The sequence below is a fragment of the Scomber scombrus genome, chromosome 21 (assembly GCF_963691925.1).
Source record: "Scomber scombrus chromosome 21, fScoSco1.1, whole genome shotgun sequence".
Classification (NCBI taxonomy): Eukaryota; Metazoa; Chordata; class Actinopteri; order Scombriformes; family Scombridae; genus Scomber; species Scomber scombrus.
The window spans coordinates 23502580-23516356 of NC_084990.1; the positions used below are offsets into that span (position 1 = coordinate 23502580).

The 13777-nt window shown below is 39.9% G+C and overlaps 1 protein-coding gene and 1 long non-coding RNA gene across 2 annotated transcripts; both read right to left on the reverse strand.

Annotated features, from left to right (window-relative positions):
- Window positions 1-270: 270 nt before the first annotated feature.
- LOC134003699 (PDZ domain-containing protein 7-like) lies at window positions 271-11087 on the reverse strand (the record flags this gene model as incomplete). Its single annotated transcript, XM_062442966.1, has 9 exons — window positions 10922-11087; window positions 8709-8846; window positions 8448-8622; window positions 7262-7438; window positions 7031-7178; window positions 4395-4455; window positions 2749-2936; window positions 431-654; window positions 271-289 (listed from the first exon to the last, which is right to left on the reverse strand). Coding segments are annotated over exons 1-9 (1296 nt in total), but the record flags the coding sequence as incomplete, so codon positions are not given.
- A 91-nt stretch (window positions 11088-11178) lies between these two features.
- On the reverse strand, window positions 11179-13190 carry LOC134003143 (uncharacterized). Its single transcript, XR_009927626.1, has 3 exons — window positions 13101-13190; window positions 12480-12581; window positions 11179-11202 (listed from the first exon to the last, which is right to left on the reverse strand). It is a non-coding gene; the product is annotated as an uncharacterized LOC134003143 (long non-coding RNA).
- Window positions 13191-13777: the final 587 nt, after the last annotated feature.

The following is a 13777-nucleotide window of genomic DNA, read 5'->3' on the forward strand; positions in this document are numbered from 1 at the left end:
TTCATCTTTGCATTTCTACCTCCCTCCCTCCTTCTTTCTTTCCCTCCTTCCTTCCTTCATTCCTTTTCTTCCTTTCCTTCCTCCCTTCCTTCTTTCCACTGTCCTTCTTTCCTTCCTTCCTCCCTCCTTTCCTTCCTTCCTTTCGTTCTTTCCTTTCCTCCCTCCTTTGCTCCTTTCCTTCCTCCCTTCCTTCCTTCCCTGTTTCTTTGTCCCTTCCATCCTTCCTTCTTCCCTCCCTTCTTTCCTTTCCTCCCTTCCTTCCTCCCTCCTTTCCTTCCTCCCTTCCTTCCTCCCTCCTTTCCTTCCTTCTTTTCCTTCCTCCTTTCCTTCCTCCCTCCCTCCTTTCCTTCCTTCTTCCTCCCTTCCTTCCTCCCTTCCATCCTTCTTCCCTTCCTTCCTTGACTCGAGGACAACAGGAGGGTTATTTAACTCACCTGCCACAGTGACTTGACTCTGTGAGCGGCTGATTGGTCGGCTGGGTCTGCTGAGCGCCAGCAGCACGGCCGTCTTCGTGGACTCTTTCCTCCCTCTGCTCTCCTCTCCGCGGATCATCGTGTCTTTGAGCAGCGTGGTGCGTCCCAGACTGCGAGTGGTGTCTGCACTCGTCCTCTGAGAAGGAAGGTCCGTCTGCATGGCTGTCTCGGTGCGCTCGGACTCAGACCTGGACAAAGAAACCACCGGGATTATCGGAACTGAACTCCCCTCCATGAACACAAACACTGCACATGCAACCTCAGACACAGACGAGCGGACAGCATCACCACAAACAGAACACGCTTTTTTAAGAGCTTCTTCCCTGCCACAGTGAGACTCTGGGCCCAAACAAAATAAACTGATGTCCTGACCTACCTCATATTATATTATATTATATTATATTATATTATAATGTCTCTTGGGCCTGTGCAATATACCTGTGCAATTTACACTGCTCTCACTTTCCCTTTATATAGGGTTTTATGCACTTTTTTTTTTATTTCTAGAGAAGTATATGTTTTATAGATGTATGTGTCTTTCTTGTGTGTCTTTTTAACTTGACTCTTTGAACAACGGCTGCACAAGAGGACCTATGTGTGCATGCACAAATAGCAAATAAAGTTCTTGAATCTTGAATCTTGAATCTTGATCATATCTGGTCTAGTCTGTAAGTGTCTGCACTGTAAACTGACTGCTTTAAAAGCAAGTAAAACATCCTGTAAAACATTATGTTGTTCAGGTCTTATATTTCATGCTGTTGCTTTGAGATCAATTACTTAAAATTTGGGGAAATCAAAGTAGAAATATCAACCGATTGCCCTGTGATTAAAGAGTACTGGAGAGGGATACATAGTGCATTCATGTACTATTAATGCATTCAATAACCTAAACTTCTTCCCCGGAGTTGTCTGTGCTTTCTCATCTCACAGGTAATCTGGGCCTGTAGACGTACGGATGACAGATTCCAGTCCCGGACCTTCAATGTGCTTCTCTCTCCTCTCTCTCCTCTCTCTCTCTCCTCTCTCTCTCTCCTCTCCTTCCTCTCTCTCCTCTCTCTCTCTCCTCTCTCTCCTTCTTCTCTCTCCTATCCTTCCTCTCTCTCCTCTCTCTCCTCTCCTTCTTCTCTCTCCTATCCTTCCTCTCTCTCCTCTCCTTCCTCTCTCTCCTTCTTCTCTCTCCTCTCCTTCCTCTCTCTCCTCTCTCTCTCCTCTCTCTCTCTCCTCTCCTTCCTCTCTCTCCTCTCCTCTCTCTCTCCTCTCCTCTCTCTCCTCTCCTCTCCTTCCTCTCTCTCTCCTCTCCTCTCTCTCTCTCTCCTCTCCTTCCTCTCTCTCCTCTCCTTCCTCTCTCTCTCCTCTCCTTCCTCTCTCTCCTCTCTCTCTCCTCTCCTTCCTCTCTCTCCTCTCCTCTCTCTCTCCTCTCCTTCCTCTCTCTCTCTCTCCTCTCCTTCCTCTCTCTCCTCTCTCTCTCCTCTCCTTCCTCTCTCTCTCTCTCTCCTTCCTCTCTCCTATCCTTCCTCTCTCTCCTATCCTTCCTCTCTCTCTCTCTCTCTCTCTCTCCTTCCTCTCTCTCCTCTCTACCCCAACCAGTCGAGGCAGATGTTCTCCCACTTTGAGCCTGGTTCTGGTTCTGAGGTTTCTTCCTGTTAAAAGGGAGTTTTTTCTTGCCACTGTCGCTAAGTGCTGCTCATGTGTGAATGTTGAGTCTCTTTAAAATTAAAACCTGAAGAGTTCGGTTTAGAACCTGCTCTATGTGTAAAGTGCCTTGAGATAACTTTGTTGTGATTTGGCGCTATACAAATAAAGATTGATTGATTGATTGATACAAGACATCTTCACATGTCAGGTACCGCTAGAGAGTAAGACCATGTACTTTGGACATATACTTCAAGAATGGTTGAGAAGGGATAAATATCTAATAAATATCCTGCTGGTGGCTGGAAAAAAAGGCTATAACTAATAATGGCTGTTACAGGAGAGCCCAACTCTGAATGCATGGATGGAGATCACAATGGACATTCACAATATGGATAAAATAACAGCATTTGTTAATCATAAGATCGAACAATTTGCCTCACGATGTAAAGGCTGGGTGAATTACGTGAAACCCCTTATAGGCCTGATTTAAAGAAATACTTTGGGTATCTGTGACAAACATCAATGCATGATACTTGTGTACTGCATCTGAGAATAATGTATGTAAATGTATGTTTGATGCATGTTACCAATAAAAAATAAAATACACAAAAAAAATATATATATATATATATCAAGCGGCTGACCCTGACCTCTGGTCCTCAGTGGAGATGCAGACGTCCACCATGTCCGAGCCAAACGGCAGACAGGGGGGAAACATGACCTGAGACAAGCCGCTCAGAGAGCTGACCGGAGTCCCAGACGACAGAGAGGAGGCGGAGGAGTTCGAGTCTGAGCCCTGAGAGGAAGATTTCTGAGTGCCGTTGGCCACTAAGGAAGAAATAAAAGAGGATTAACCAACTTTATTTAATCTAAATATATGAATGAGTGTCCCTCAAAGACTAAAATACAAAACAGAAAGTCACATATTCTTTATCTAACCCTTACATACTGTTCATATTCTACATCCATGTCTAAGAATCTCCTCATAAAAAGTGTCTATACCACCAGTCCATTAATCTTGATGGAAAAATGAGTAAATGTGACTTCTTTTGTTCAAATGTTCTTATTTAAAACATTGTAAAATGAGGGGGAGTAATAGCTTGGTTGATATGTTAACACAATTGTCCAAATACATGTTTTTGCTCTGCTCTGTATGAGTGTAATGGCGCTGAAATGACTTAGTATGTTTCTCCCTGATAAAAGTAAAATAAAAAAATAAAAATAAAAAAAAAAGTGTCTATACCACTTTATGAAGAACAGATGTGTTTAGAAAGCATCAATAGTCGATCTGACTGATCAATAAATGTGATTAAACCTTGATTAATGTCTCAGAGAGCAGAGAGAGTGTATTTTTTTAGCTTTTACACCACTAAACATCTCCTATCACACAATATCATGTCCTATTTTACCTCAGACATGAAAATATAACATAGCAATAATGATGGAAATGTCTCTTTTTGGTAGTTTTGAGTCTCTTTAGTCTCTCCATCTCTACGTTACCATGGTAACTAGATGGCAGCTGTCACTCAAACTAACTGTAGGTTGTTTTTAGTCATTTTTTATGTCTCTTTTTGGTAGTTTTTAGGTTTCTTTAGTCAGTCTGTGTCTCTTTTAGTCATGTTAATGTCTCATTTTGGTGGTTAAATGTTATTTTATATGTAAAGGTAAAATGAGCAGAGCTTTATGGAGCTGTGGGGTTTATTGTATAACCATTAGAGCCATCAGTCTTCACTGCTACATCATAAAAAGAAATCATCATAACTACTATCTTATTAAAACTATTAACTATTCATTTCACTATAAAACACATGTCAATACATACGGAGATAATCTGACCCAGAAGAATTTATAACATTTTAAAATATTTTAATTTTAGTGGATTTTGGGTCACTTTAAGTCATCAAATTTCAGGGTAAAAGAACATTTGGGTTGATTTTAAAGCTCTAAATAGTACAAATGAGTTAAATTACACCCTGGACATTAAGTAAGGGCTCAAATATTTTCATTTTTGTGGATTTTGGGTTACTTTAGATCACTTTAGGTAACAAATCCCAGGACAAAAGAACATTTTAGGGTGATTTTACAGCTGTCAAATATAAAAATGGGTTAAATTTGACCCAAACTTGGATGTAAGGGTGAAAATATTCTCCTCATAACTACTATCTTATTTAAACTATTAACTATTCATTTCACTATAAAACACATGGCAATAGAAACGGAGATAATCTGACCCAGAACAGCCTCAATGGACAAACATTGTATTGTCATTATTGTGCAGATACATACACTTATTGAGCCACCTGTATTCTGCCACCATCTCCTTATACGCAGGGTATCGTCCTGCTTCCTGTGAAGATATGACCACAGATATGCAAATGAGATATACAGTCGAGACCTTTAAAACTTTTATGGGATCGCTATATTTGATAAAAGAGAAACGTTAGAACCACACAGAGACCTGAAACTCTTCCTCATCTTCATCCTCCTTAAATAAACAGGAACATGTTTCATTTCCTGACTTTTTAGTAACCTTTGATAGATGTGATGCTTTCTAATTCTAGTGTGTGTGTGTGTGTGTGTTTTGGTTTCCAAGAAGGCGAAGGTGAATGTGAGGGATCCCGACACACACACACACACACACACACACACACACACACACACACACACACACACACACACACACACACACACACACACACACACACACACACACACACACACACACACACACACACACACACACACACACACACCACCCGATCCCGGCTGCCTGGTGAATAATGCACACGGGCTCTGGCTATTTTTCACAGCGGAGAAACCCAAGCTCCGACAAGTAAAGTGAGCGAGGAATATTACGACTGCATGCCAGCTGTCGGCCCTGACACACACACACACACACACACACACACACACACACACACACACACACACACACACACACACACACACACACACACACACACAGAGTCTAACACACACACACACACAGTCTAACACAGACACACAGTCTAACACACACACACACACAGTCTAACACACACACGAACACACACACACACACAGTCTAACACACACACACACACGCACACACAGTCTAACACACACACACACACGCACACACACACACACACACACACACACAGTCTAACACACACACACACACAGTGTAACACAAACACACACACACGCACACACAGTCTAACACACACGCACACGCACACAGTGTAACACAAACACACATGCACACACACACACAGACACAGTCTAACACACACACACGCACACACAGTCTAACACACACGCACACACACACGCACGCACACACACAGTGTAACACAAACACACATGCACACACACACACACACACACACACACACACACACACGCACACACAGTCTAACACACACGCACACACGCACGTACACACACACACAGTGTAACACAAACACACATGCACACACACACACAGTCTAACACACAGACACACACACACACCCACACACATCCACTGTGTAGTGATGCAGCTCGTGCAGTTTGCATTGAGACAGAATTAAAGATGAAAGGTAGGAAGCAGGTCAGAAAGTTAATGCTCCGCAGGTCATTTAACTGAAGAGTTCATCAGGATCATTATGGAAGATGATACTCACTGAATCCAACACCAAACAAGCCCAACATTCATCTGAGACAACTTTACTTCACTATATATACTATATTTATAATGTTACAAAGGCTCTCAGTATTTTTAACATATTCTCCATAACTCGCATCTAAATGAAGATCCTAAAAATGTAAATAAACTCAAAACCTTTCTGTTCAGCCTGGCTTTCCATTCAGAATTAATTTATAGTCTTTTTTTATTCGATTTTTATTTTATTAAGTTGATTTTTTAAAATGTTGTTGTATTTGTTCTTTATTTTGTTATTTTATTATTATTATTATCATCACACAAGGTTTATCTTCTTATCGACTTTATTCATCTGTTTCTGTTGTCTTTTAATCTCTTTTTTTAACCTACTTTTAGTCTCGCTTTAATAAACTTTCAGTTCATTTTACTTTAACTTTGAATAAAGGTTTTCTCTTATTCTTTTTTATTGATTAAATGGTTGAATTGTTTGCTTATTTTTATTTTACTTTATTTAAACATTTTTATCATTCTTATTTTCTCTTCGTTTGTATTCCTTTTCTTCATGTCATCACTTGTTCTGTCTTATTATCAGCTTGTTAATCAGCTGTGAAACACTTTGAACTACATTAACCTGAATGAAAGCTGCTTTATACATGAAGATTAATTGACTGATTTCACCCTGTTACAGCTGGAAATACACTAAAAAAAAGTTATTTCATAGCACTGCTGTCATAAGTAAGATGTTAAAAAATTAGAGATACATGTTTTTATTGAGTGATGCATAAATGTGTTAAAATTTATAATAAGTGTTCAATGTTAAAGAACCAAAGATCACACAAATGAAGTCTGGCATCTGCATTATAAATCATGGCCAAAGCTGTACATCATCATCTTCCTCCTCCCTCTCCCTCCTCCTCCTCCTCCTCCTCCCCCTCCTCCTCCTCCTCTCCCTCTCGATCTTCCTCCTCCTCCTCAACCTCCTCCTCCTCCTCTTCCTCCTCCTCAACCTCCTCCTCCTCCTCTCCCTCTTCCTCTTCCTCTTCCTCCTCCTCCCTATCCCTCCTCCTCCCTGCTCCTCATCCTCCTCCTCCCTCTCCCTCCTCCTCCTCCTCCTCTTCTCCCCCTCGATCTTCCTCCTCCTCCTCAACCTCCACCTCCTCCTCTTCCTCCTCCTCCCCCTCCTCCTCCTCCTCCTCCTCCTCCTCTCCCTCTCGATCTTCCTCCTCCTCCTCAACATCCCCCTCTTCCTCCTCCTCCTCCTCCTCCTCTCCCTCCTCCTCCTCCTCCTCCTCCTCACCTTGATGGTCAGCATGATGTGTGTGTGGCTCTTCAGCACCTCCACAGCACTACTATGACTGATGTCCTCAAAGTTCACTCCGTTGGCCGCCAGGATCTGATCTCCCATCTTGATCCCGTTCTGCTCGGCCAGACCGCCGGGATCCAGTCTGGGGGGGGGGGGGGGTGAGGAGTTATAAACAGCTTCTTTAATGATATCTAACGAGCCTCCTCTCCATGTGTGAGCACCTACTTGGAGACGTAGATGCCCAGACCGAACTCCTTCCCCCCTCGGATGTTGAAGCCGAGGCAGTAGTCGTCGGAGGTTGTGTAGAGGTGGACGATCCTCTGCAGAGCGCTTCCTGAGCTGGCGTCTGAAGGTGTCCGTCCGCTCTCCTCCACAACCATACGCCTGTGAATCAGATCCACCCTGAAAATACACACAGAGGAAACATTACTGTACATTATTTATATCATCAATTCATTATTTAAACTATAAAAACATGTGAAAATGTCCAAAACAAACTTTTTATACATAGTATTTTAACACAAAGTGCTCAAAAAACTAAACAAAAGACAAAATACTAATAAAAAAATAATAATAATTTTTTTTAAAGAATAAATAATGACTCAATAAAAACAGGAACTGGGGAAACACCAGAGGTAGGATAAAAAAAATGTGTAAAATTTTGGAATACACAAATAAAAAAAAGATAATAAAATAAAATAAATAAAAATAATGAAATAAAGTGTGTAAAAGTAAGAAATGTGTGGTTTGATATTAAAAGGAAAACAAAGATAAGAAGGAAATAAAATAATGAAACAACTAAAGAGGAAATGTAATGAAATAAAAGCAGACATTAAAAAAAGGTGACAAAAAAAATTAAGAAATAAAAATAAAGAAAGTAATAAATAAAAAGGATAGTCCAAGTAGTAAAAAAAACAGGATAAAACATAAAATAAAAGACAGATGAATAAATACAAAGAAGTTCAATTAAAAGCCAGATTAAAAAAGTCTTAATAACATCGTAGAGCTCAAGGAGACACTTTTAAATGACCCAAAGATATTTCATTGTAATATAAAACCCACAAAAAAGCTGCAAATTCTCACATTTAATGAGCTGGAACTATCAAATTGTTGGCAATTTTACTTAATGAAACATTTGTTCTATAAAAACATCAAAAAAGAGAGAAAATGTCCATCACTGTATTCTTCTTTTTACTGCTTTTTAGTCCAAAACCCCTAAAAATATTCAATTTACTATAATAGAAGTAGCAAATTATCACATTTAATAACCTGGAACCATCAAATCTCTGTCAATTTTTCTGCTTAAAACATGAATTAAACTGTTAATTGATCATGAAAGTAGTTATCTTTTGAACCACAGTTGCTCATAACTCAATATGTTAATAATTCATAGTTTTGGGTTTTTTTTTACCAGGTAGTTTTCTCCTTGGAGTAGCGGATGCCGGGGACTTTTCCCACCCGTCTCACCACCATCCTCAGCCTGTTGCTGCCCGTCAGCACCTTCACAGCGCTGCTCATAGTGATGTTCTCCAGACTGATGCCGTTCACCTCCACCAGCTTATCTCCTACGAACAGACCCGCCTCCTCTGCACAAAGAAACCCCCAAACATTTAAATCAGGAAGAAGCTCAACACAAACCATCATCATCATCATCATCATCATCAGCTTTTACCTGCCGTACTGTTATCCTCCACTTTACTGACGAAGATGCTGAGTCCGTGCTCGGAGCCGCCGCGCACGCTGAAGCCGAGCTTTCCATCAACGCTCTTATCCACCGTGATTGTGTGAAGGTCCTCGCAGTCATCTCCACCTGGAAATAAATAAAATACCACATGTCAGTCAAGCTTGTATTTGACATTTCATAAAGTTACAGTAGTGATTTTCTACCTTTGAAAAACCAGGCGGGGAGTTCCGGTCCTCTGAAATGAGGCCAACGCGGAAGTAACTTAAAACTGCATTCTATCAAAAGGCCACCAGGGGGCGACCGTTTTGGTGTCAAAAGGACTTCCGTCTCTATACAAGTCAATGGAGAATTCACCAACTTCTCACTTGATTTCTAACCTCAGTAAACGTTTTCAAAATGTGTTTATGGTCTCAATCGCTAGTTTAAAGCCTTCTTCAATGCAGTATGATGTTCATTTGGGACATTTTGGCCTCCCTGATTTTATATGTGACGATAAAGCAGGGTATGCATTAGGGCGTGGCTACGTGGTGATTGACAGGTTGATTGGTTCACAGGTTCAGGAGGGCGCCTCTTGCTCCTCCTGATGCCCATATAAGTAGAATCCCTGTTTTTATTTTTCACAGCATACACCTGAAATTTTCAAGATGGCGCTGCTCAGATCCGATACTATTGGCCTCCAAGCAGCAGTCCACAAACCAATGGGTGACGTCACAGATATTACGTCCATTTTATATACAGTCTATGGGAAAAACCCAGCAGGGAATCTTTACATTATTTTAGAGGGTTAACAGAAGGATGATGCAGGTTTAAGGGTCTAAGAATAAAGGATGTAAGACTGTAAAGTGGTTATATGAATAAAAATGACTTGTTTTAATATAGAAACAACACATTTACATATTTTCTGTTGTTTGTCAGGTCTTTTTTTCCCCAGAGATATTGAAAGGTTTTGATTTATTGTGCCTCTCTCTCTCTCTTTTTTCTTGCCGCTGTTACCAAATGCTGCTCATGTGTATAAGTTGGGTCTATTTAAATTAAATTAAAAGGGTACAGTTTAGACCTGCTCTGTGTGTAAAGTGCCTCGAGATGACTTTTAGCGCTATATAAATAAAGATTGATTTATTGATTGTTAGGCATTGAATGGTCCACAATCATTTAAAGCTTGTATTTGACTCCTCTGCCTTATTTGACACTTTATAACATACAGTGGTGATTCTCTACATTTGGAAAAACCCAGCAGGGAAGCTCAAGGGTCGAAGAAAAGAGGATTTTGTAAGACTGTAAACGTTGTTATATAAATGAAATCAACTTACTTTAATATCATAACAAAGACATTTACTTTTTTTCCTGAGATATTGAAAGGTTTTAGGCTCTTAAGGTTTCCTTTGATAACTATAAGGAGAGACATAAAAAAGTTATATTTAAGGCTTGTGAGACATCAACTTCACGAGAACATCAAACTGAATTTTTCCAAATTTCCAGGTTGGTGGATTGATGCAATAAGAGAATAAGAATAAGATAGAATAAGAGAATGTAAAATAAAGTGAAGTGAAATCCAGCTAGAAAGTCTATGGAATCAATCAATCAATCAATCAGTCTTTCTTTATATAGCGCCAAATCATAACATAAGTCATCTCAAGGCACTTTACACACAGAGCAGGTCTAGACTGAACCCTTTAATTTAATTTAAAGAGACACAACTTTCCCACATGAGCAGCATTTGGTGACAGTGGCAAGAAAAAACTCCCCTTTAATGGTAAGAAACCTCAAGCAGAACCGGACCTTTACCGATTGGGTTGAGAGAGAAAGAAAGATAGAAAAAGATTAAATATTATATTATAATTATATTATAGTATATTGAGTTCTTATATATGTATTCTACTAGTAATTCATGGTGTAATTGTCTCAGGTCTCCCTTTTCGATTGGTTTTTGCAGTCTGAACTCTGGTATGAAGATGCTTTTGTTTCATATTGTGAGTTTAAAGCCTGATGAAGCTTCAGTACCTTCAGTCAAAAACATCGAGTAGCATGATGCAATACTTATAATATGAAATAATCCTGTTTACCAAATCTAATCAGGCCCAAATTTTTAAATGAATCACCAACAACTGTCTGTTTTCTTTGACTTATAAACCAAAATGATGAAGTGTTATCTCTTCTAGATGTTAATATGTGTTGCACAGGAGGCCCAGCTGCTTCCTCACCATCCACCGGCGAGTTGATGAGGATGACCCGGCCCATCGGCGAGCAGGATCGGATTCCCCGCCGGCGCTGCTCCTTCTTCCGTAAGAGGTTGCGTGTAGCCGTGTGCGACCCCTGCGTCCCCTGTGGGGTCTTCTCCCTGCGGGACGGGTCTGACGAGTGAGCCATGGAGGCTGGCGGCAGGGTCCGCTTTCAGCTCCGGGTGGAGGCGTCTACAGCGGCATACAGCAGAAGGAAGGGGAGCCTCAGGCAGCTGGTCCTCTGGGTTCTCTGCATACTGAAACTGTTGTCAAAGGGAAGAAGGATCAATGATTGGTTTGATTGTTTTAATCTCCGACTGTGGATGTGAGATCGCTGCTTTTGTGTCTTTTTGTCTTTATGAGGCTCATTGCTCTTTTTCTGTTTTGGCTTATATCCAAATATGGTGGAAGCTCAGAGTCTTGGGTGTGAGGACCCTAATTAAATGTCAAGAAATCGTGGCTCTGCACTAGATCTACCGGCATTGGTCCCCCCTGGTCCGTCAGCTTTAACAACATGACTGAGATGTGAGCAGCTATCAAGGCTAATGGCTACATGGTTTAATACGAGGTCGGTGGGTGGGAGTTTATTAAGGGAATAGGGTTTGGGGAGTATGTGTTTATGTTGTAAAAACTAAAAAACTGGATACTGACTGCATTAATGTGGATGTACATTTCTGTCTGGATTCAATAAAATTATTTAAGAAATCGAGGCTCTTTGATCAACTTCTATTTGGGTAAAATCATATAGGGTGACAGGTTTGACCAATCATAGAAATCAGAGATGTTCACAGTCATTTTGAGGGTCTGCTGCACTAATCTAACCCTTAATGTATCTGAGGAGCTATGTAGCCTGCTGTGTATGTGTTATAATAATAATAATAGTAATAAACTAATATTGGTCCATGTGATAGTATAATATGAAAGTAATATTGTGCGACGTGATGCAAACATGACAAGCTGCACATTATACAGAAGCATATGTTTAGATTTTTATTAATCTCATTGTTTACACCGTCCTGACGTCCTTTTAAATGCTACAGCGTCACATAACAAGGCATTGCTTTGCATCACTTTGTTTCTGTGTGCCATAGAGACATGCTTTTCATAAAATACTTAAAATTTGGATACTTATATTTATGCAGCCACAACAGCAAAAAAATGAAACAATTATTTATTTATTTATTTAACTCCAAAAGGGGCAACTGGGCTGTTGCTAAGGCAACTTAAGCCCAGCCTTGTGCACATCCTTGCATAGGATGTCTTTAAAAAAACACAATAAAAGAGGTTAGTTTGCCTTTGTATAGAGAGACAGAGGGATGCTTTACTTTGTGTGAGTTCTGTCTCCTTATTGATTGATAATAACTTCATTTACTCTTCAGATTAATCAGTGTCTGTGTTTTCTTTCTTATATCTGTGTCCAGTGTTTTTAGCAGCAATGCCACAACACTATATTATATTCAAGTTTGGATAAAAAGAAGTGATGCAATATTATTATCTGCATTATGTGGTATGTGTAGCTTGCTATGATGATCCGACTCACCGATGCAGGCTGCTTTTTGACATGACAGCTGACTGTTTGACCTGCTCGATTCACACTTTGATCCATTGCTGCCCATGTTGCATCTCTCTCACCTGTCTGAGTCTCCAACAGAGGAAAAGATGAACAGTTTGTGTGCAAAAAAACACACAAATACTGCAATATTTTAACACAGCAACATCCCTTCAAGCAAAGCAAATCACATTACATTAAAGACTTTGATAGACAAGACAAACATACACTGTATTTGTCATTAGAAACAGGATTAATAGGTTTAGTTAGGCCTGACCCACTTAGAGTCAGGATGTCACATGGTGTTGGTTACCATGGTTACATGTCACTAAACCTAACCCGTGATAACAGTGTGTCCTCATGTCGTCACCTTGGGGTTTCCCTCACAGGTGTCAAATAGTCCTTCAGCACTCCGGACAGCTCCACTAAACCAAAAGTTGCGTGAAATTGACCTTTTAGCGCAAAATGATAGATAAATGTAGTTAATTAGCGTCATGATTCAATGCGTCACTGAATTAAACCTGCTTCAGTCAGAGCTACAGTGTCTCTTACTTATACAGACATTTACTTTTTAACACAGTTTGTTGCTTGAGATAAATAAACACTACTTACCACACATCTTAGGTTTCAACACGACAACAACAAAGCGACTCTTCTTCCTTCTTTCATGTGTTCTTCTTTAAACACCGCAGGACAACTCATACTAAAAGGATAAATAAGTAAGTAAGTTCCTTGTATCTCGTTAATTCATCGCATATCCTGTAAATGAAGGCCAGTGAGTCCGGTGGAGAGTCTGCTAGAGTCCATGTTGGGTCAAAACCGACTCAACGCACCTGGCTGGGACATTTCTGCAGCTCCTTAAGCCCCGCCCCCAGAGCACGTTCATTGGCTGGGCTGTTGAGGATTGAGCGCGTTTGATTGGACAACTCTCAGGCCAATCAACTGATGAGAAAAGTCAGTAATTCCTGTTGAATACTGAGAGAAAATGTTGTAAACCTATTTATTTCATAAGGTGAATGTCATATCCACAAAGACAGGACATTAAAAACAACCCCATCATTTATTGTTTGATTGTAATAAAATGTGATTTTGATGATTTATATTATATTTACAAAAATAAAAAAATAAAAAATGTTATATGTTACTTGAAGAAGTCTGTCAGTTTTGCCTTTATTTTTTTATATTTTTATATATTTTAATTTGCTCCTATTGAAACGACTATGTTTTTATACACATATTTTATTTATTTATTTATTACTTATTTATTTATTTATTTTCCTTGTTTCTGT